General features: G+C 39.5%; 1 protein-coding gene across 14 annotated transcripts in view; it reads left to right on the top strand.

The window, feature by feature from the left end:
• The window catches only part of CSNK1G1 (casein kinase 1 gamma 1), a 150,238-nt gene that overhangs the window by 106,203 nt on the left and 21,353 nt on the right, over window positions 1-22,682 (top strand). For 11 of the 14 annotated variants that reach the window (XR_004137108.2, XR_838195.3, XR_010380806.1 and 8 more), the window contains 7 exons: window positions 1,234-1,385; window positions 3,212-3,446; window positions 7,807-7,892; window positions 9,730-9,814; window positions 10,088-10,236; window positions 10,900-11,004; window positions 21,503-21,613. Coding sequence is in view for 4 of the 14 variants with exons in the window: in XM_010993535.3 (XP_010991837.1) it covers window positions 1,234-1,385; window positions 3,212-3,446; window positions 7,807-7,892; window positions 9,730-9,814; window positions 10,088-10,236; window positions 10,900-11,004; window positions 21,503-21,613 (923 nt within the window). In the remaining 10 variants the exon portion in view is untranslated. The remainder of the gene's footprint in view (window positions 1-1,233; window positions 1,386-3,211; window positions 3,447-7,806; window positions 7,893-9,729; window positions 9,815-10,087; window positions 10,237-10,899; window positions 11,005-21,502; window positions 21,614-22,682) is intronic. The other 3 variants (XR_004137110.2, XM_010993537.3, XM_010993538.3) reach the window with 1 other exon arrangement.

Below are 22,682 nucleotides of genomic sequence, written 5' to 3'. Positions count from 1 at the left end.
CTGGAAAGCTCTGTAGAGTATCTTTTTTAAGGGCACTAATCCTATTCATAAAGGCCCTGCTCCATGATCTAATCACCTCCCAAAGGCCCTCATCTCTTAAAACCATCACATTGGGCGTTAGGTTTTCAACATATGAATTTTGGGGGTGAGGGGGACACAAACATTCAAATCACAGCAGATATAATTACCTCTGCCTGTATCCTGCCTGTACAAAAAAAAAAAAAAAAAGAATGGGAAGATGGAGAGAATTTTGTTGTCCCAAAAAACTTGTAGACAGAAGCAAACAGTGATCTGCAACATATACACCTGCAGACCGTGGTGCACGTCAGTTTATTAAGGTGGAAGTGTTTCTGCTCTGAGACCAGATTTTTGAAAATTCTGTAGTCTCATTCATATCTACTGTTCACTTGGTGCCATTTAATACATATTTACCGAGTGCCTCATATTTACAATACACTTTAAGGAGGAAATTTATTCACAAGTTGCCACTTAGGTGAGAAAGTCTAGATTTTGGCTTCTTTATAACTATGAATTTCAAATTGGGGAAAACCCAGCCTTGTATTTTTATTCCTTTTCCTTTCATAATTACTTATCAGTAACCAAACCCAGTCGCTGACTTAGCTCCAACTGATAGAAAACAGGAAACTGCAGAGACTGCCTATGAGAAGAACCAGTCTGCATCCTCTGTGACCTCACCCTTCCAGTCTGAGTTCTCCTTGGGGCAAACGGTTGCAAACAGCTCCATCTCCATGTGGCTTTGACAGTAAGCATAGGGAGGGCACATAAAACCAGCTAATGCAGCAAGGTCTGTGAGCCTGGCCTTTGAGCTCAGGGAGCTGTCTTTTGAACCTTTTATATAGTACACTTTTGGGCATCCTTGGGGGAGAATAGTTTACGTTCAGATCCAGCAGTGGATCAGGAACCATTCTCTGTCTCACATAGCAATGGAAACATGCCTCTGGCACTCTGGTTTTAAATAACTGCTTATTTGAACATACTGTACAATGACTTAGCCTTTCCCGCCTATTATTAGCTCCCTTTGAAGCTAATAATGTGCTCAGTTTAAGTTCACCAGTAGGGACTATGAAAAAAAATGGAAATCTCACAAATTGTATCTCCTTTATATCTACTTTAGATCTCTTTATATATCTACTCCTTTATATTCGATGCAGCTGTCTCATATTTTGGGTTTTGTGCCCCTCACTTTGCACCCCATTTTCCTTCTGCTTTCAGGTGAAGGTCTCCCACAGGTGTATTACTTTGGACCATGTGGGAAATACAATGCCATGGTGCTGGAGCTTCTTGGCCCTAGCTTGGAGGACTTGTTTGACCTCTGTGACCGAACTTTTACTTTGAAGACTGTTTTAATGATAGCCATCCAGTTGGTAAGTTGGCATTGCTATTCTGCAGAAGTGTAGGGGGGGCAGGTCCCCCAGCCACATCCTTTGTCCCTGTTGGTGATTTACCAGCTATAGTGATACCTCATGAATGCACACTCACTGGCTGTGGCTAAAAGGCTTAACCCGGAGAAGTCACACGCATTTGCTGCTTGCTCTATTTTAAGAATTTGTACCTGAGAGCAATACTCCGCCCTTGGCTGAAGTGGAAGTGTATATAGGGAGAAAGAAGATGATTAGGTGAAATTGTACAATGGCAGGTAATTTCTTCGATGTTTTATTTATAGGTTTTAAACACATGCCTATAAGATTTTGTCATACCATCCCTCTCCCCTTACCATTGCATCCAAGGAAAGATGTAACCTACTGCCCGAAAATCAGATTCCAAAGTTCTCTGACCAAGAACCTGCCTTAGTTCTCGAGCCTCCAGTTCTCACACAGACTGACACAGCTCAAGAGGCAGCTTTCTCAGCTCCTGCCAAATTACATACCAGTACCGGTCTCAGCTGCAGTTAAGACAGTTCCTTTGAGAATTTTGTCAGCCCCTAAGCAGAAGGATGCAGGTGCACCTTTATTGATCTGAAACGGTGATGGTCTCACTCTATTGTAAAGATTTGGAAATGTTAGAAGATAGATCTTGACTTTTTTTGTGTGTTTGTTTTAAATTGAATTGATTTATATTGATTTATAACAATATTGTATTAGTTTCTGGTTTTACAGCATAGTGATTCAATTTCTATACATATATGTATATAGACTATATATACATATATATATATATGTTTTCATTATAGGTTATTACAAGCTACTAAATATAGTTCCCTGTGCTCTACACTAGAACTTTATTGTTTATCTGTTTTGTATACAGTAGTGTGTATCTGCTAATCCCAAACTCCTAATTTATCCCTCCTTGCCTTCCTTCCCCTTTGGTAACCATAAGTTTGTTTCCTATGTCTGTGAGTCTGTTTCTGTTTTGTAAATATGTTCATCTGAGTCACTTTTAAAAAATTCCACATGTAAGTGATATATTTGTCTTTCTCTGCCTGCCTTATTCACTTAGTATGTTAATCGCTAGGTCCACCCTTGTTGCTGCAAATGGCATTATTTCATTCTTTTTTATGGCTGAGTAGTGATCTTGACTTTTGAGTCAAAAATTGAAATATACTGTCTTCCCTTTCTATACTAAGTAGAAAATCTTCGAAGATAGAAATGAACTTAAAGAAATTTGAGTAATTTTGTGATGACTATTTTGGGCTACATTTACTTTCTCATAAAAACTGCCCTCCTACCTCTGCTGTTAATTAGCTTGTGACATCAGTCCAGTATTAACTTCTCTGGGCCTCACTTATTTCTGGAACAAAGAGAGCTGGGTTGGGGAGTCCTGTTCTACTGAATGTGGGAAGAAGTGGGCAGGAGGTGAATGTGGCTGTGGCACCTGTCTTCAAAGGCCACCAATATATTCTGATATCCTGTCTGGGAATACTTCTTGCCTCTCAGATGCTTACTTTCTGAAGTAGCATAAAAACACCTAATTCTGTTCATCATTTGTAGTTTGTTACGTTATGTAGTAAAACTGTATATTGTCATTTTAGGTGAACTGTACTCGATTTCTTCTACATGGATATTTGTTATGTATATATTTGTATCAAAATATATTCTGGTTTACAAGAGTAAAGTGACTCTGGGTGGTGAAGAAAAGAGTTTTATTCTAATTTCAGTAATTAAAACCATAGGCTGATAAAAGAGAACATTTTGATGTATTTTTCCAGTAAACTTCTTTAGAGTATTTCCATCATTTTTTTTTTCTCTTTTAGCTTTCTCGAATGGAATATGTGCACTCAAAGAACCTCATTTACCGAGATGTCAAGCCAGAGAACTTCCTGATTGGCCGACAAGGCAATAAGAAAGAGCATGTTATACACATTATAGACTTTGGTCTAGCCAAGGAATACATTGACCCTGAAACCAAAAAACACATACCTTACAGGGAGCACAAGAGTTTAACTGGAACTGCAAGATATATGTCTATCAACACGCATCTTGGCAAAGGTGTGTTTATTTTCTGCTCTGTGAAAGGGGCAGGTTGTTAAAAACAACTCTTTATTCCAGTAACGCTTTTGTATCCATGGTGTGTTACAATCTGTGATTCTTATTGCTTCACTGGGTAAGTGATTATTACACTGGAGAAAATAAAATGGTAAGTTTGAGACTATCCTAAGTATCCTGTTGACAGCTTAAGGATTTTTTAATTTTTTGTTTCCAAATGCTTAGTTTCTCAGCAGTGTGGGTACCTGAATTATTGAATTAAGGTAACAGCATTTTAGTAAGTTTAGTGATGAGTTTGCTATTCACATATGAATGGCCCCATTTATAACAGTCCTGAAACAGACCCCATTCATAATCAGGCTGGTACCTGCTTTGGAGAAGAGTGCTTCACTAAAACACGGACTAGACTTCTGTTCGCGGTGCGTAAGTTCATGACTGATTCTTCAAGGAAAAGCTCATGTCTTACTCAGTGAAAGTATATTTGTTTTTTTTTTTATGAGTCTTGAATTTTATTTAGGATAGACAATTTGCACAAATATTGCTAAAAGCTCTGGTCAAGGCAGAAGGCCTTACTTTTTAGAGGAACTAGTCTAGGGGAGAGTATTTGTGAGAGAAACCTAAGGAACAGTGGGAAGGCCCAGTAGGTGGGGCCTTGAGCCCTCACCAGCTTCTCCAGGAAAGCTTCCCTTTTTATCTGTTTTATATATTGGGCTTTCATGGAAGAGTCTATTTGAAGAAAAGATTCTAAGGAGATTGAAAAAATATGTTTGAAAATCATCACCCTAGAGAGTAGACATACAAACAGAATATTACACCCCTAGACACAGCTAATTAAATAAGGTGTTTAAATATTAATGAACTGTTGTCCACTAATAGGTATTTTAAAGACTAATGCAGCTAACAGAGTTGCCTCGCTGAGTAAACTGTGCGGGTATTCAGGTGAGGATTCTAGTATTAGAGTAAAAATGACATTACAGAGTAGTCTGATACCACCGAGTCGGAATGAGTGCTCTCAGGGTTTTTTCGGTAACCACATGGATATCCTCACTTAACTAAATATAGTACTTTAAAATCAGACTGGAAGGCCCTCTGCCACTTATTATTGGTGTCACTTTGGACAAGTTACTTAATCTCCCTGAAACTTACCTGTTAAAAAAAAAAAGAATAATCTTTCACAAGGATGTTTTGAGGGTTGAATGGGTGGTCATATATGTAACCCAGGTCACTTGCATAGTGCTCCATGTTCCCTTCTTCCTTTTTGCAAGGAGACAGACTGTGTGGCCAGCAGTGAAGTGGTGATTGCTTGGTTTGACCGACAGAGTCTAGAAGTTGCTGTTCTAATGCCTGCTTCCTGGGCCCAGCAACTTGTGTTCTCTTTTTATTATTCTCGTCAGAGAAGTTAAGAACAGATAAGGGATGGGTCACCGTGTTGTTTGTATAAGGTGTAGTGTAATAGTTAAGGAAAAAGGGCTGTAAATTCTGGCCCTTTCACTGAAAGCTCTGTGGTCCGATAACCTTCGTCCCTCAGCATCGGTGATCTCATCGATCCTGAAATGGGTGTAATAATAGTGCCTTATATTATAGGGTCCTGTGAGATAATGATATAAACTGCTTGGCAGAGTGCCTGATAGTAACTAGACTCTATGATAGTAGTTACCACATACTCAGCAGAATATGTTTTAAGCATCTACAGTCATTAGACTGGGTTCCTTTATCTCTTGGTGTAACCATTTCTGCTGGAATTTTTAAATTTATTTCTAATGTGGACTTCCTGAGTTCTCGGGTTTTTTTCCGGTCAGATCCAGCCTGTCATCATATTTGTCTGTAACGTCTATATTACAGGGAATACATGTAAACTGTTGTCACATTCCCATAAACTCTGGCCATCATCTAACACCAGAGAGTTTTCCGTAGGAAGTCCGATCCTGTTGGTTTTCAAATGTGTAGCATCCTTTATGTTGTAATGAAGAAAAAAGGAAGTGTATCTTCAAATGACTTGGAGAGAATTTGCTATTAATTTTGTGAGGGCAGAAAACAAAGGAAGAAGCCTCCTAAACCTGACATTTACTACATTACATTAGCCACCTTCCCACTGGTGAAGCCTGCCCATCTTTGTATTCCTTAATGTTTGAAGTTTGGGTGAGGACCCTGGGTCATCGGGCCTTTTCCCTTCAACAAAATACATTTGACCTAAAGTAAGAGGTGATGTTCGTAAACCAAACACATCCTTCTGATTGGTCGAAAGCAAGCCTTTATAGTGTAGAAGAATTTTGTGTCCTCCTGGTCTCTTTCTTTGAAAATGCATGAAAAAACTGAATTGAATGAATGTAGAGTGTTGAAAGAAATATGGAAATAAAGCATGGCTCTGGTTTCCACTTTTTTTTTTGGAGTTGGGGGAGTTAAACCTTAATGGTTTAAATTATCATGGATTATTTTAGAATTTTAGAGCTGAAAAATGACTTTTAAAATTATCTAAATCAATTGCTTTAATTTTCAGATGAGGAAATTGAGACCCAAAAGGAGATTTGGCCATGCTTAATTTCGCATGGATTAATAAGTTAGTGGAAAGGACAGGCCAAGTCCTAGATGACTTGACTCAGCAACCATCATTTTTCCTGTTATCCCCTGTTCCACAGCTTTTTTTTCATGGCTTTCAGTATTTGAAGTTACTTTCTTATTCCAGTGAGTTTAAATGTGTTTGGGGTTTTTTTGTTGTTTTATTTTAAAAATCAAAATTTCATTTCATAATGGGCTTTGCTGTGAAGAGAAGTTAGGCTTTTTTCTGTAGGGCTGATGAATCTTTGAAAATGTGGAGAGTTTCGCCCTCTAGTGCCCAACTATCTAAAGTGCAACCATTTGTCTGGTGAAGTTTTTATTACCAAGGGGCCTCCTTAACAGGAAGTCAATACGAAATGCAGAGGCAATGAGTAGGTGTGATACAGTGTGAGAACCTGCAGGGTGTGGTTTCTCTATCTGCCCTGCTTTGTGGGAGGCCTCAGCTCACCTGCTTGTTCTTTTTTTATTTGTGTATCTTTAGGTTCTGTTAACAAAAATCTTTTTATCTCAAGACTTTTTGTTTCCAATTATGTAAGAAATTTATTGCAGACTTCAGGCAAGCCTTGTAGGCAAAAGCTTCTGATGGTCTTGCTGTTTTATTTCACTCTTTTTACGATTATTTCAGTTGATGTTATTTGTATGTCTTGTCAGGGTGCCTCCCCTCCCCTTCCCATTAGTGACCTCATTTCCAAAAAGCTTCAAAGTGCAATTTAGAAAGTTGCCTTTTCCTTCTTCATCTACCCTGTGGAGTACTATTCACTCTTTTTCATGCAAATTCCCCGTAAGTGGAGGCAGCAGTTAAACATGTTGTGCTTTTGTATTTTGAGTTAGCTGAATAGCTTTCCCTGCCTCCCTGACTCTTAGGTTTTACTTTCTGCACAAAGAAAACAAAATCAAGTTTAAGGTAGCCCCTTATTCGTGGCATCTGTAATTTCTTTTGATATAGCTCAGAACTTGATTCTGAAAAATAAACCCATTAAGTGTCTGAGGTGAACCGTTAGTGTACGACTTATATTGTATGACAGCCAAAGAATATATATGTTTTCTGAGATGTAGTTAGAATTTTTTATTAGCCATTCTGCAGTTCTTTGCCATCTTTATCGTCCCAATTTAAAGGAAAGAAAGAAAAATCCAACAATTTGTTTTACGTGATAAGCTCCCTGAACACAGGGATTCTCTTATGTGCCCAGAAAGAGCATCTTAGTAATAAATTTTAAAATCTTCTTAAGGCAGCTATGGGACATAGTACAAATGAAATGGAGCTGAGGTTTCTACATTGATGTTCACTCACATTAAACTAAATTTCAAGTGTTAATTTTTATGATGAATAAGAAGCACTAGGCGTGTATGCTAGCCATTCTGCAGCTTGTGTCTCTGCAGGCCTAGCCAGAATGGACCGTTTTTACAGCCTCAGCTGCCCTAAATCTGCCGCTTACTTGACATGATGGTAACCAAAGAGTAATTGTAGCCCCTGTGCTACAAATAACATTCATTATCTTCTTTCCAGGAACGTGACGGCATTGAGTGAGGGGTGGTTACTCACCATGTACTGATTTGGATTTGGTTTTAGTTTAGGATTTGCTCTTTTCACTCAATATTTACTTGCCAGTAACAGATCTAGGCAAAGGAAGTACATACTGGTTTTTTTTTGGTTTTGATCTAAAATACTATCCCTGATTTAGATATACAAAGAATTGTAAGCAGAGCCTTTCCAGAACAGACAGGTTTCTGAAGGGATTACTTGTTTTTGAGCCCCTTTCTGCTGTAATAACTGCAAACATAATGTGTGATCTTTCTTCCCTTTCAGAGCAAAGCCGGCGGGATGATTTGGAAGCCCTGGGCCATATGTTCATGTATTTTCTCCGAGGCAGCCTACCCTGGCAAGGACTCAAGGTAGCTTTGCAAGTGCTCGGTGGAGAGCTTTGTTTAAATACTCAGTTGTTAATGAAGGGGTTGCTGACTTGATGTCTGTCAGAAGCACAAAGGGGAGACTGGCTACAGGGATGGGAAGCAGGAACTAGCTATATTATTAAGTCTATGATGTAAATGCTCACCTGGGCTTCGGAAGCTCTGCTTTGCCCACATTTGTCTTCTGCCCCTTCTGAATCCTTCTTCCTTGTTTTCAGGGTTTCCATAATCTTTCCTCATTCCCTCCCAGCCTTGGCAGCGCTGCCTTTCTCCCTCTGTTTATATCTCTCCTTCGCTACCATTATGTAGCAGGAAGAGTGTTCCCAGGGTGTTGGGGAATTGCTGGAACAAACTGATGACAGCAGCTGCTATACATTTTGCCAGCAAGGCCAGTGGGGCCAGGTGTGCTGAGAAATATTTGTTCATCCTATAAACACAAAGGACCCACCTGAACTAAAACGAAAATCCAAGTTTAACATTGTGGTTCAGGTGTTCAATTAAATGCCTATGCAGACAATAGGTGTTTCTTGAGAAATGTGTGGTTTAAATAGCCTTCCTTAGGTAGGTGTCAGTACAGTGCATTTGTGTCGAAGTTAACTATTAATTATAGTTACAATCGTTGTAATGATTACTCTGTGCCTCTGGCTGTTAGACTAGGAAATGGAGAGCTTCTAACCCATTCCGAGTCCTATTAGATACCTAAATGTGAGACATTTTTGAGTTGTATTTCAACATATTAGTATGGGAGGAAACTTAATCAGTAACTTTGGGTCCTGTAGTACCCCCTCCCTCCCTCCAGCAGAATGATTCATTTTGCTATGCTTTCTTGGACATTGTCCTAAAAAGTAAGGCTTTTATCCTTTCCTTTTGGGACAGTTTTTTTTCTTTCCCTTTAAATTCTTCTCCTAACATTTTCTCCACGGTCTTCTCCTAGTCACATATACCCGCTCAATGATATTGACAGCCATCAAACAGTTTCACATCCTGCTTGTTCATCATACAGCCAAACAGTACATTCATGTATTATTAATTGCTTGAAACTTTCTCATGGTCCATGAATTATTTTAGTGGTAGTTGTAGATCTAAAATTTTCTCCAACGTACTTCAGAACATTATTGCTTAAAGCTGGATCCAGCCGACTGGATAGAGTGTCGTGAGAATTCTTTGAAACCACATCATTGGTCTAAGCTCCAGGAGCCCTCTGTCTGCAGTCTTGAACAAACCAGACTTGGCTGGCTTGAGCCACTGATATATAACACGCTTGACTGTTAGCCATGCCTGCCTCATAGCTAGTAATACTTCCCCCTCTGGAAGCACATTGCGGAAAGGCAGTTTTTCTACATCCTATCCCCTTTTTCTGGTTCAACTTCGCAATAATTATGCAGTGGAGCGATCTATCTATTTGCCTCCAATTGGATTAGTATAAAATCTTATCTAGAGCTGATCTAAGAAGGAAAACGCTGACTCAACTTTTGAACCCTAGTGGTCATGGGATATTATTAAGGTGTTAAAATGAAAATTATTGCTACATCCCATTTTTATTTTCTTATCCTAGTCACTCGTCTCATTACATTTGATGACGTTTTTCTGAGACAACTAAATATGTTTGCAAGTAAAACTTTACAGAATGGAGCAGATGTTTTGTACATATCCAAGTATATCATCTCTGCTACATTTCTCATTTGTTCATATTAGGAAAAAATTGAGACCATCTAGGAAATCCTGCCAGTTTGCATGAAATAACCATTGTGTCCCCAAACATACTGGACCTCTTATACTTAGCACCTCATTCCAAGTAACTCTCTCTCTTTATTCTTTACAGGCGGATACATTAAAAGAGAGATATCAAAAAATCGGTGACACCAAAAGGAATACTCCCATTGAAGCTCTCTGTGAAAACTTTCCAGGTAGGCTGCTGAAAGGACACTCCCGCCCCTGTGACTGAAGCTTTGAAGCAGGTGGAGACCGTGCCTTAGTGTCTCTAGTTAAGGGTGCTCTCCAGAAAATTCATGTTTCCTTTTATTATTTAAATCAGGGTAGGTTTTATCGCTTTGATTTGGTCCATGAAGAAAACATCAGTGTAAAATAGTGCGTACAGGTGTTTCCTGCTTGGCCCAGAGCTTCTCCCCTCTGAGAAGCATTCAGCTAACGAGCACGGCCTTCAACTTCTTTCCTAACAGAGGAGATGGCAACCTACCTGCGATATGTCAGGCGATTAGACTTCTTTGAAAAACCTGACTATGAGTATTTACGGACCCTCTTCACAGACCTCTTTGAAAAGAAAGGCTACACCTTTGACTACGCCTATGATTGGGTGGGGAGGCCTATTGTAAGTATCCTCTTTTACCTGTTCACCTCAGACCAGCTTTCTCATCCCTATGCTTGTCAGATTTTCTGCTTAAATATATAGGAAAAAAAACCATTCCTTTCACTGTCAACTCTACACTTGCCAACCTTTTCAAGGTGATACCATAGGTTGATCTCATTGGAGTTATAAAGGAGTTACTCCTGCTTCCTGTGTTTTTAAGATTATGACCAATATGTCCAAACATACCAGAACTTAAGCCAGTTTTTAAGTAGAAGTTTTATTTGAATGATCCAGGAGCTACATAAACCATTAAGGTGCCTGACCTTTGTAGGAGTGGAGCCCAGCACCACAGGAAGCCTTTGAATTGGCTCTTCTAGCCTGGGGTCCACCGGGCCTGCGAGCGTGAACAGTCATCACTGTAGGATGGGGTTTTTTTGTTGTTTTTTTTGTTTTTTGTTTTATTTTCAAAGGAAGCTACTCTCCAATGAACTAGTGAGGACCAAACTGTCTCCCTTCTGCAGATAAGCAAACTGAGAAAGCAGGAAGACTTGAAACTGTCCTTGGTGGCTAAAAATAATCATTACTTCTGTCCTGTTAGAGTTAGAATTAGAATGATGCTGTCCTTTGCAGAGACAGTAAGTTGGACCTCTCTTCCCCATTTGACTTTTTCTTATATGTTCCCAGCCTACTCCAGTAGGGTCCGTCCACGTAGATTCTGGCGCATCCGCAATGACCCGAGAGAGCCACGCACACAGGGACCGGCCGTCACAGCAGCCTCTACGAAATCAGGTGTGTGTTGGGCCTTCATTGTTTCAGAAATTCCCCTTCTTCGTGGCTAACATTAAAATCCCAAGTCCTTCAGCTTCTTTGCTTAAGTGTATATACTGAAATTAAAGACAAAGGGCTTACCATTTCTCACAGCTGTGGTGTAGCATTCCAGCATGCCTCAGGGTTGTGTACTGGCACTGAGACGTGGCCAGGTATCTTACAGGAAGCATCCACTCTAGGGAAGCTGAGCCTGTCAGAATCTTGGCTGAAAGGGGCAGTCTGCCATAGGCCGAGAAGACCTGCCAGACACACTGGGGAACAGGGTGGCCCACTTTGAGTCTCATCTGCAGTCTGGTGTGCAACTCTCACCCGTGCTGGGCCCTTGCTGATTAAGAAGGGTGGGTGACATGGACTTCCAGCTGATCTGGACATGAACTGGCACCTCCACCCCACCTCTGTCCCTGGATCCAAGCTAATTCTAGAGCCGGCCAGGATCTGGCCCTGCAGGGAGCACTCAGCTCTGCTTTAGGCCATTCCAGAGAAGGCACATCATCCATCCTTCAGTGTTCATGGTTTGGGAAGCTGTTGGCTTGGATGAGAGGTTTCTCTCTGCCTAAAGACAGAAGAGGCAATCACACCCCAAAAAATGAGCAAATTGACAACATTTAAACAAAGGGGTAATGGATTGGGAAGTAAATATGATGAGTTTAATCCTTATATATATTGCTAAGAGAAAAATGAGTACCTCAACAGATAGGTGAGCAAAGACTAATAAACAGATACATGCACACACACGCAAATAATCATTATCACCTATCAGGTTAGCTTGTTTCCCCCTCATCCCTGACCTCACTGTTTTATAGTCACAGACATTTTTACAGTAAAATACAAAAACACCTCACAGATGTACATGTGAAAGTACATAGGTTAAAAATAGTATCTAGATAAATAAGTTTCTACCGTATAGCACAGGGAACTATATTCAATAGATTGTAGTAGCTTACAGTGAAGGGGAATATGAAAATGAATGTATGTATAGTTATGTATGACTAAAGCATTGTGCTGTACGCCAGAAGTTGACACAACATTGTAAACTGACTACACCTCAATTTAAAAAAATAGAAATGAAAAGTGAAAAAAAAAAAAAACTAGAATTATATACACACACATGTACACACAGTGACGTACATATACAAACATAGGTACACTCACCAGTAAGTGCATACTTTTGGCAAAGTGTGGCATATTGGGTAAGAAAAATGTCTGAAGAAAGGAAATCTGTATTAGAGAATAAATAGGAGAGTAAGTAGAAAAATGGGGTTTAGCAAACTGTACACTAACTGGATCCAGGGTTATACTTTAATCAGAGTAATTAGCTAAGGATTATATTTTGACCAACTTCTGATTTGACAGCAGAATACAGTTGACTTCTTCAGCTCCTATTTAAAAGTGTGGAGTGTCCAGTTCAGGACACTCTCATGCATTGCTCTTGACTTTGCAAATTGTTACAAATTCTCCAGAAAGTAATTTGATAAAGTTACTGTCCTCTCTGGTAGAATAATTTTACTTTTTAGAATCAATCATAATAAAACAACCCAACATACAGATTAAGTTGTAAACATTAAATTCTCACAAGGCCACTTCTAGCAAAGTTTTAGAAATGAGCCACCTATCCAGTTGTGAGGGAATGGCTATGGGTCTGTTCAAATCTTTTATCAAATAAACTGGGTTAAAATAAAATAAGTTGTAGTGCATTCATTCAGTGGAATATTATGATGCCACTTAAAATGATATTTAGGAAAACTTGTAGTAACCTGAAAATGTTTATGGTTCTATAGTGAAGAAATCACAAAACAAAATTAGAAATACCTCATGATTTTTTTTTTCCCTCAGGGGAAAGGAAAATGGGAAAATCAGTGGGAGGAGAAAATGCCAAAATATTAACAGAAATAGTGTTGGAAGTGGTAGTATTGTGGATAATATTTTTCCAACTGTTCCACAGTGAAGTTGTGTTACCCTATAATGAGAAATGCATTTAAATAGGGAAGGTATGGAAAGGAAAAGATAGATAATTTAAGTAGTCAGTGAAGTCATAACATGTCTGCCCGCTCATATTTTTAGAGTATTTAAAAACTAAAATATGCGTTTCCTTAAGTTTCTCTTATCTTTTCTGCTTCAGTGAATTCATAAGCAATGCTGCTATTTTGAATGAATTTTAAAAATATGGGAAAAAGAGATGATTGAAAAACCTAGATTGCCAGGGTGAAAACTGAGGTCATACCTGGTATCAGAGTAAAAGTACAGTGAATTTCAGTGCACTTTTTAAATGAAAGGTCATTAAACCAGGGTGTGTAATTAGGAAATCTCATCTGCAAGGCAGCAAGCTTCTGTTTAAAGAGTTGAGTCTTGAAAGTCTTGCTTAATTTTTTTTTTTTTCCTCTTAGGGTTTTTAGTATCCCATGGCTGCTGAGGGATTGAAATTCCCCACATAAATGCAAATTTTATACCTCCTTTCCAGCAGGATTCTGAATTCTTGCTGGGTAGAATTCTTTCTGCACTGTGCACTGTGGGTAAATGGATTTGTAGTGTCTATTCAGCCCTTACACTGGGCCTCAGTCTGTGGTCTCATTGCTTTTGTCCTGTCTTTAGGGTCGTTTGTTTATGCTTTTTTTTTTTTTAAAGAAAAATTGCAGCCAATTATGTCCTTTTTATGGCTGTAAGAATCAAAAGCAGTGTGATTTTTTTTTAGACTAATTCTTTTCAAGTTTTGAAATCAGCAAAAGAAGGTAAAATCTTTCCTTGAGAGAGACTGAAAGATACTTACTTTAGAGTCACCTAACCTTTTTTCAGCAGTTTCGACTCAGTAAATCTAGCTGAGGACTTGCTATGTGAAAGTATGTCCTGGAGATACCGTCCTTGTCTTCAGAGTTCTGACGAGCGGATAAGCCAGGTAGCCAGCACAGAACTTAGAACAGAAGGCAGAACAGGTAAGCGTCCCAAGTCGCAGGTTACTATCTCCAGGGATTGGAAGGAGGAGACAGTTCATCTAGTCTGAGCACGACAGAGAGTTTCGTGAAAGAAGCTGCGTTTGAAAAGCTCTTGGGAGAATTAGGTGGAAAGGAAAGAGGTGTTCCAAGCAAAAAGGGAATATGAGCAACAACAAATTATCTAGTTCCATTTTGCTAAAATATGTGGTACGAATATAGGAGACAAGTCTTCTGAAACACTGGGCGGGAGAGTTAGTACCGATTCCAGTAGGGAATAGCTGCTGAAGGTTTTTGAACAGAGGGATGATAGGGTGAAAAACTTTGCCTTAGCAATGTTTTGGCACAGAAGAGGGTAATAGCCTGGCAGCCAGCATGGAGACCTGTAAGACAGTAGCTCCCTTGAGAGGTAAAGGGGGCCTAGATGGGCTGCAGTGGTGAAAATGAAACAAAATTGAAAAGTGATACAGGGATATAATCTGTCTGAATTGGCAGCCAACGTGTACGGCAGGGTTGAGGGACAAGCGTATGTCAAAGCTGTTGCTGAGATGTTAAGCCTTGGTCATTAGGAGGCAGGTGGTACTGTTGCTAGAGATGGGAAGGTTGGGGAAGAAACTTATTTGGAGTATGAATTTAGGCATCTTGCATTTTAAACGCTAGCAGTGCACTCCAGCTGAAGATGGCTGGCAGGAAGAGGACGGCTCTCAAAAGAAAACCTGAGAGATTTGGAAGTCAAGGTGTGGACATGACGGTGATGCTAATGCCTGAAGAGCTTCCCTGTCCTGGGTAAACCTGCCCCTCAGTTGTGCAGTAGAGGAGCCAGCCTGGGAACAACAGGCGCTGTTTGTTCAGTCCCGCACTTAGAGTAGGAGAGAAAAGCAGAGGTGCTCAGAACTTGCTTTTCGCTTATCCCAAGACTTAGACCATAGGACATTTAAGCTTCGGAGGACCTCAGGTTCCACAGATGTAAGCCTTGTGAGGGCAGAGATTTTTGTCATTTTGTTCACTGCTGTAGTCCTAACACCTAAAATAATATTTGGAATAGTAGGCATTTGATAAATAATTGTTTGAATGATGAATGAATGGATCTGTCAGATGAAAAGTATAGATGAAACCAGACGGTTGTTTAAAATAAAGATTTTTATTTAACCTTCCATGAAGAACAAATTTTAAAGTTTTTTTCCTACTCGTTTTTTTCTGTTTCCACAAAGTGCCGTTCTGCCCTATTTGGCAGCCAGAGTAGGGCTGGATTGCCTCTTCAAGGGGAAGGGTGTGGAAAAACAGCAGTTTCTTGCTGCAAAGTAAGTTCAGGAGATTACATTGGGTCTTCTCCATCACGATGGGAATTTTCAGGGGAAATTTGCTTTGCTGGTCTAGAATGTAGGTGTATTGAATTGCATTGAGTATTTGGTTCCTAGATGCAGTAATAGATCCCAACATGGTGGTGGCCAAAGGACTGCACTTAAACTCACCTACGTTGGCTCTACCTTTTAAAACTATTTTAATGCCAGATGCTTAAGAACAATTGGTTTGAACATTAATTTACCCAGCTAGAGAACTGTAATTAAATCATGAGCTTGGGTAGAAAAAACATTCCTAAAAGCCGTATTCACTCAGAAGGATCCACAGTGGGTTAGTCTTTTCTGTCATTTTTCCTTGGTATTTGTCCTTTCCCAGTTCCAAGGTTCCTCTTAAAGAACTCTGCGTTAGAACTTCCTGCATCCATCAGGAAGGTATGACGACTTTAATGGTTCTGCCTGTTTCTACCTGCCAAAGCTTCCCTTGCATTCTGATCAAATTTGGTCGGAAAGTAAGTCCTGCTGGTATCCAGGCATCTAATATGAAAGTGCAGTATATTGTGCTGTCAAGGGTTTTAATGCAGTGTGTTTGTTCGACATGTGAAATGTAGAATATTGCATTGACTGGGAAGTGCAGACCAGCACATTTCCTTTCAGAACTTGAAATCTAAGCTTGTGACCATCCTTACTCAGTAAATGCTACACAAATACATACTACCATAGTTCAGCGAGTTGGATAGTTCCCTTTTTCTCCCACTGACTCCTTTTATTTGGTAGGGTTTCTGTGGGCATGTTGAAAAAGGGGTACTTGGCCTGGAAGGTTAGGGAGAACAGATCTGCTTTGAGGTTGGAAAGTGTCATATTGGCCATCAAGAATTATTAAATTCTATCATACATAGTGTCCTACCCCTGATCATATTGAATCCTCAAATATTACTCATTTTTATATGAGCAACATATATGTAAGGGAAAGAGTTTATTCTTTGTAATTTTCTACTAGATGTGTTGTTCACTTGTAAATTCTCCGGTTTGACTAGGGAGGAAAATACGATCAAAGATCAGTAAAGCTAATCCTTCATCCTGCCAGAAGACCCACATTTAAACTAACTCAGCCCCTTATAAACACAAGAAATAAACAACAAAACTTAAAAAGAGTCAAATCATATTGAGTTCTGAAGAAGATACACCCCAGTACAAAAGTGGTTCAGATTTGTTCTGTTTGTGTCTAGACTCCAAGGAGTAAAGATTTAAGGAACATGTAGCCTTAGGAATAAACTTTGTGGTTTAGTGCTATGATGCTTACTGGATGAAGCTGCTTGTAAGCATAGCTTTTCCAAAGAGGAGATTAGGCCAGATTCCTAAGTAGATGGTCAGAGATCTTTACAAAAACTTTATTAATTTTTTTAAAAGTCCAGTAGCATTTTAAAAAATAAAACTGATGAGTTCTCCACTCCCTTCCTTGTACAGAGTATGGCTTCATTTTCAGCAAGGTTCCGAGTCTGCTAGTTTAAGGGGCAGATGAGTTGGCTTAGAGATTATTGGCTTCCTTCTGACCTGCGTGTAATTTCCTAAGTTGCTGCCTCCTGTCTAGTGTGGCAGGAGCTCGGGTGTAAAGATTGCACGCTCGCCCTGCCACCCTCCAGCACAGAGCTCAGTGCAGAGTGAGCTGTCCCTCCTCATTTCTGGGGCTTTAACTCCTAGGGGGACAGTGAAACAAGCAAGTGCAAAACTGAAATACAGCTCTTTTCTTAGCTTCTCCCATTCCGTCACCTAGTCTCGGCTGCTCACGTCTGCTCTTAACTCTATTCCATGTTAAAAATTCTCTTCTGTCTATATGCACTGTTTGATAAAACTTTATATGTCAGCAGACACCCTGTGTTCTGAGGCCTCTCCTTGTAGAAAGATGATTCTTGAGTAATCCTTCCTAGATAAATCGTCATTCCATAGGGGACGTGTCTTATGCCATTTTGAGTAAGAATAGGGCAGGATTTGACTAGAGAGTTTCAAACCTCTAGGGTGGTTCCTGTGGTTTTTCTCAGCACTTCACAGAATTGCTACTACTGTCTCTGTGGGCTTATATAGTATTGGGCTTGGAAATAATCCCTTCCAGTTTGTTATCGGTGATTTTCAAACATCACTAATATTTAATCAAGTTTGTGGAATACAGGAAGTCACTATTTGCACACCTAACGGATTTCATGTAACAGTCTCTGTCTGGCATGGGAAAAATTGGTTCTATTTTGTGAACTTGATAGAAGGATATTTTTGATTTTGTTAAAGTGTACACTTCAATAACCTTACCAGCTTTTTTTCATTTCATACCTAAGGTCTGATATATACCCCCCAAATTTTTAAGATGCTTCCTTTACCATTTTTCCTGCCCCCTATATTTAAAAAATTATATTTTAATATATACCATGTATAATAATACATATGTTTTATATAGTATATTTTAATGTACTATATTAAAACTTTGTTTCATTTTGGGAGAATTGTAAGACAGAATGCAATACGGTGTATTCATTGCTAACCTTTTGGTACTAGTCAGTCTCTAGGTAATTATAGTTGAAGACTGTAATTATATAATGAGGCCTAGAAGAATGACATGGGAGGCGGAAATATTCTCTGTAGATGACAACTTTTAAAGCATTTTAAGAGCCATAAAGTAAAATGAATGAAGTTCTTTGTAGATGTAACCAAACTTAATTTTTCAAAATAACTTTATATAGAGTTTAATGATTTGTTTGCTACAACGGGAGGAAGATGTTTGCCTGCCTTGTGCTTCAGAAAAGTAGCTTTATCTCCAGTAAAAATTTGAGATAATATTCAGGCCACAGATGGAGGTGGTTATCTGAGGTGTTTGCAGACTGCATTTTCTTGCCCTCTTGTTAGTGTTGGTCTCCCCACTGTCTGTCCATGAATCCTGCCAAGTGATTGCTGGGAGAGACTTACCTCCTCTGCCCTAAGCACATGTGATGGTTTGGCTTTTTCTACCAGGCTTCCGTGTTTTCCCTTCTCTGTGTTTGCCAGCTTTGCCTTTGATTTATGCTGTGCTGGATTGCTGCCTTCTTGTTTCCACATTCGCCTACTAGATAATAAACCAAGCATTTCCATGCAGGTAGTGCAGTCACAACTGAAGATTTTAAAGCGTTACCCCAAGAAACTCCCACTACTTGAGATTCCTGCTGCTGCCTTTGGGGACTTACACACTCCATGTGGACCTTTGCCTCTCAAGTAATGCAGAGAGATTGGTTTTGCTGAATGACTCTTCTACCCGTGGATGCTCCCATTGCTTTTTAGGCAAACATGTGTGCATGAGTGATCTTTAAGAATGAAGGGTTTACATGCCTGTCTCCTCTGCTGGTTTGCTTAGTATAACTGGCTTCTGTGCAGATGACGCCAGATCATAACCCCTGTGTACACAGCCTTGCCTAGAACACCTTTCAAGGGAAAGTAGACGAGCAGGGTCCTGGGGTTGTTGACATTCCTTGTTTTCATTTAGCTCCTGGCACTCAGTTGGTTTCTAAAACTAGCAAATAACCCCTTCTGCATCAACTTTTAGATCCCAGTCCAAGTCCTTAAATTCCAGTATAGCCGTAGAGTTTAGCATTGTGATGAAAAACAATTCCCAAAGAAATAAACCAGCAACCCCAGGTTCAGGTCTGTTGCCTGGTTTTGCTGCTGTCAGTGGATATAGAAGGGACTGGCGAGCAGCAGGCTGGCACTGTATGTTCACGTGTCACAGTGGAAGCATTTGTGAAGCAATCAGGAACACTAACATTATTTTTCTCTTAAAAGATAAATAGTACATCACTTTGAGGATGGAGATGGAGTATGACTTTTAGGCCTTTGAAAAAAGGTCTTGCTGCTTTCATTCAGACAAAAATCTTGATTATGCCAACAAATTATGTTATTTCGCTAGAATGACTGTAAACAAGTACACATCCCTGTGAGTCAGTCAGACAGTAGCATTAAACCAGATTTCTTTTTTTTTTTTTTTTTTGAGTAAAAGTAGATTTATTTAGAGAGATGTACACTCCATAAACAGATTACAGGCCATCTCAGAAGGTAAGAGAAAGGCCTAGAAGATACACGTTCTGTGGGCAGAATGTGGGCCATTTTACTCAGAAGGGAGAGCCCCAGCCTCAGAGCATGGGGTCGGCTAGGAAAATGAGCTCAGCCCTCAAACCAGATTTCTGATATGCATTTCAGTAAAAATAGAAATAGCAGCTCACCAACTGTCCAGGATTTTGTTAAGCTCAAAAGCATATGAGGGTTTTAAGTACATTTCATCTGCCTTAAAAACAAATGCAAAACAGTATTCATGAGAGAAGTAGTTGCATTGAACACGTATCACAGAACTCAGAACACCACCAAATGGCTTATAAATCTCTGGATATTTTTTAGGCACTTAAACTTTCTGAGAACTGATAATTCTGTATAGTAGGTTAGGAGCTTAAATAATCTACTTAAATATTACAATTTTATAAGTCCTAGAGAGAACTGAAGATGCTATCACTGATAGATATTAGTTACAGGTATTGCTTATAATATTAGAGGAAGACATATTCTTAAATCTCCAGAAGTGAGAATAAATGAAATTAAGTGCTCTGAGGATATGAATATCTTATCCTTATTTTGGGAAAACGAAACGTCTGACCCTCTGTTGGCAGAAATAATTGGAGTCGGGGGATATGTTCCATAGCTTGATTCTCTCAAATATGATAAGCAGTATGGAACTAAACTCCTCACTTGTTAAATTATAAAGCAAGCAAGTTAATACAGCTGCCTTCTTACAGAATATGCTCACTCCCTGAGGGATATCAGAAAACGTGGCCAGAATCTTTTATAGTGCTGTACCCATGTAATTTCTTATTCCATTAATAAAGAAGATAAGTAAATTGTAGCTGGTGGATGCTTTTTTTTCTTTAAACAGGAAAAGCCTTTTTGGTGATTTATAGATGAGCTTTAAACAGCTCTAGTCAATAAGGAGGTACAGAAGGGGGAGAGTGATATGGAGCCTCAAACTACTGCTTCTTCACCTTTCCTTTTCTTTTTTATAGAATACAACATTTATAGCTGCGGACGTTTCTAATATTTATAGCATCCTTACTAGCTTTCGTGCAGAGCAGCAGTATCACATCCCAGCCCCTGCTGCTGTTCATATCAGCAGCAATTAAACTTTGATTTACTAATGCCTCGCTGCTGCCTCTCCAACACCTCATCTTTCATTTTTGTAGAGCCTTAGGACTGTTACAGCTGAGCATCATGATGTTAACACCTCCTCAGCCATCTGGCACAGGGGAAGAGGCACCCAGACAGATTCTTCTGAACAAATATCACATATGAGCAAGATCAGGATAGTGTGAGATCTAAAAAACAGGTAAAGAAGGAGTGAAGAGAGCCTGAATGGCAAGCAAAGGTGAAAGCAGAACCCAGTGAGCTTCTGTATTGAAAGCCCTCTTTTGCTGGGAAAGGATCCTGCCTTTTGCTTTCTGGAAGGAAATGGTTCATAGTAATCATATCTCAGCTTTTTCCAGTTCCAGGCTAGAGGCTGTTATGTTAGCTAGAGGAATCTGAAAAACGTTGTAGCCTTGTTTTTTCCCCCATCCTTTCATATTCTTGGCTGTGAACCTACTCTTGAGGAGATACTTTATTCATTCTTTTAGGTAAGAAAGCATATTCCAGCCACTACTCATTTTATCTTAGTTGAAAGCCTTGTGGAAGTCTGTGTTGAGAGTAGTGGGCTCCCAATTTAAGGAAAAGGTATATTATCTTGATTCCTAATGCTAGGAATTTTCTGTATTGATTATAGTCTATCTAGACAGATCTTTAATCAGTGAAATGATTTGTAAGTATGGTTGTTCCTTTGTCCAATGATCCTAACATTCTGAATTTGGTCTGCTTAGTGGTTACTGAGATTTTACTAATATGGAAAATAAGAGATGATTCCAGCTTTTGATAGTTTTTTTTTTTCAACCTCCTCTCTTGGTGATTATTGTTTTTCTGTGTCTGGGCAGAGATGATATGCTATAGACTGTCATGTGTTGGCTCATTAGGCTGAAATGAATGTAGCCAAGCTGTCTTTTTCTCATTGCTCTGCGGCATTTGTTAGTTCAAAATCCAAAACAGAAATAAAACCCTCAGGGACACTAATGTACTTGATTTTGTTATTGCTTGCTGTTGCTTCACCTTTCCTTCCGTATCTTGCTCTCATGCTTCCTAATGCCTGAGCAGACTGCATCGTCAGAGCGCCGAGGAGAGTGGGAAGTCCAGCCCAGCCGGCAGACCAATACCTCGTACCTGACGTCTCACTTGGCTGCAGACCGCCATGGGGGATCAGTGCAGGTACTTACTGCCTTTATTGCTTCTTCCTGGCCTTCCCAGCTTGGCTGGTAGAATGTTGGCTTGCTTTGGAAACTCGAGTCCCTTTAGAATGGAAACTTACTGAAAGGTTGAGCTGCTTCTATAGTTAACTGAACATCTGTGTGTTGATTTCCTGCCCAGGTGGACTTGTAAGAACCACTTGTTGAGATGGTTGCTGGTGGTTGTCATTGACTAAGAAATGTTTATAGATTTCTGATACTGATTTCTGGTTAAACCAATCCTGCTGCCTTGATCCACTCATAAACCATAAATAATGTCAAGGCAGAAGTATGTTAGTGTCAAGTCTGTTAACTGTAAAGACCTGAAATTAATGAAATAAGTATTTTTTGGACAGAGGACTGCATATGTAGCTCATTATAATGATATATGCCCTAGCACGTAAGGTGAGATTGTTCATCGGTCCAACTCAACCACTGATGAGTAGGCACCCAGGGAGCTGGGCTGTTTCTTTCTTCTCCTTGGAAAAAGTGTCATCTCAGAGAATTATTTCTGATTTCACTTGGACTATTTTGAATCTCAAGTCTCTCTTGTACTTAAGAATATCTTGTGCCTCTTAACTTTTCGTATATATCACTATTTTAAAACTCTTAATCTAAATATTTTTCTCATACTGGTACATAACACCAGCTGTTGGGACACACAAGTGAACCCAGAGCTACCAAATATAAATTCTTATAAAGTGATAGGCGTGCCTTTTGCACACAGAAATGCATCTTGATAGGCTGGATTGTCTAGGATACGCCTTTACATGAAGATTGTGTTATTCTCAGGAAGTTAGACAGCTTCGAGATAGCTTCAGTCCTATAAACCGAAGATGTTCCCATAGGAACATCCAGGTAAAAATGATGGGCTGGACATACAGATCTACTCTCATCTCCTCCTGAAACAACACTAAAAGAATGATAAAGAGATTTTTTTTTTAAGGCATTAATCCATGTAAGGATGGAGAAAACAGAAGAGGAGGCAACAGAATCAAATGTTAGAAGCTGGAAAGCAGTTGGGCAATTATTAAATGACTTAGGAGTCCCAA

Source organism: Camelus dromedarius, chromosome 5, assembly GCF_036321535.1.
Source record: "Camelus dromedarius isolate mCamDro1 chromosome 5, mCamDro1.pat, whole genome shotgun sequence".
In the NCBI taxonomy this organism is placed as follows: Eukaryota; Metazoa; Chordata; class Mammalia; order Artiodactyla; family Camelidae; genus Camelus; species Camelus dromedarius.
The sequence above is the reverse complement of the archived record's forward strand: the minus strand, read 5'-3'. Positions and strand labels throughout refer to the sequence as shown.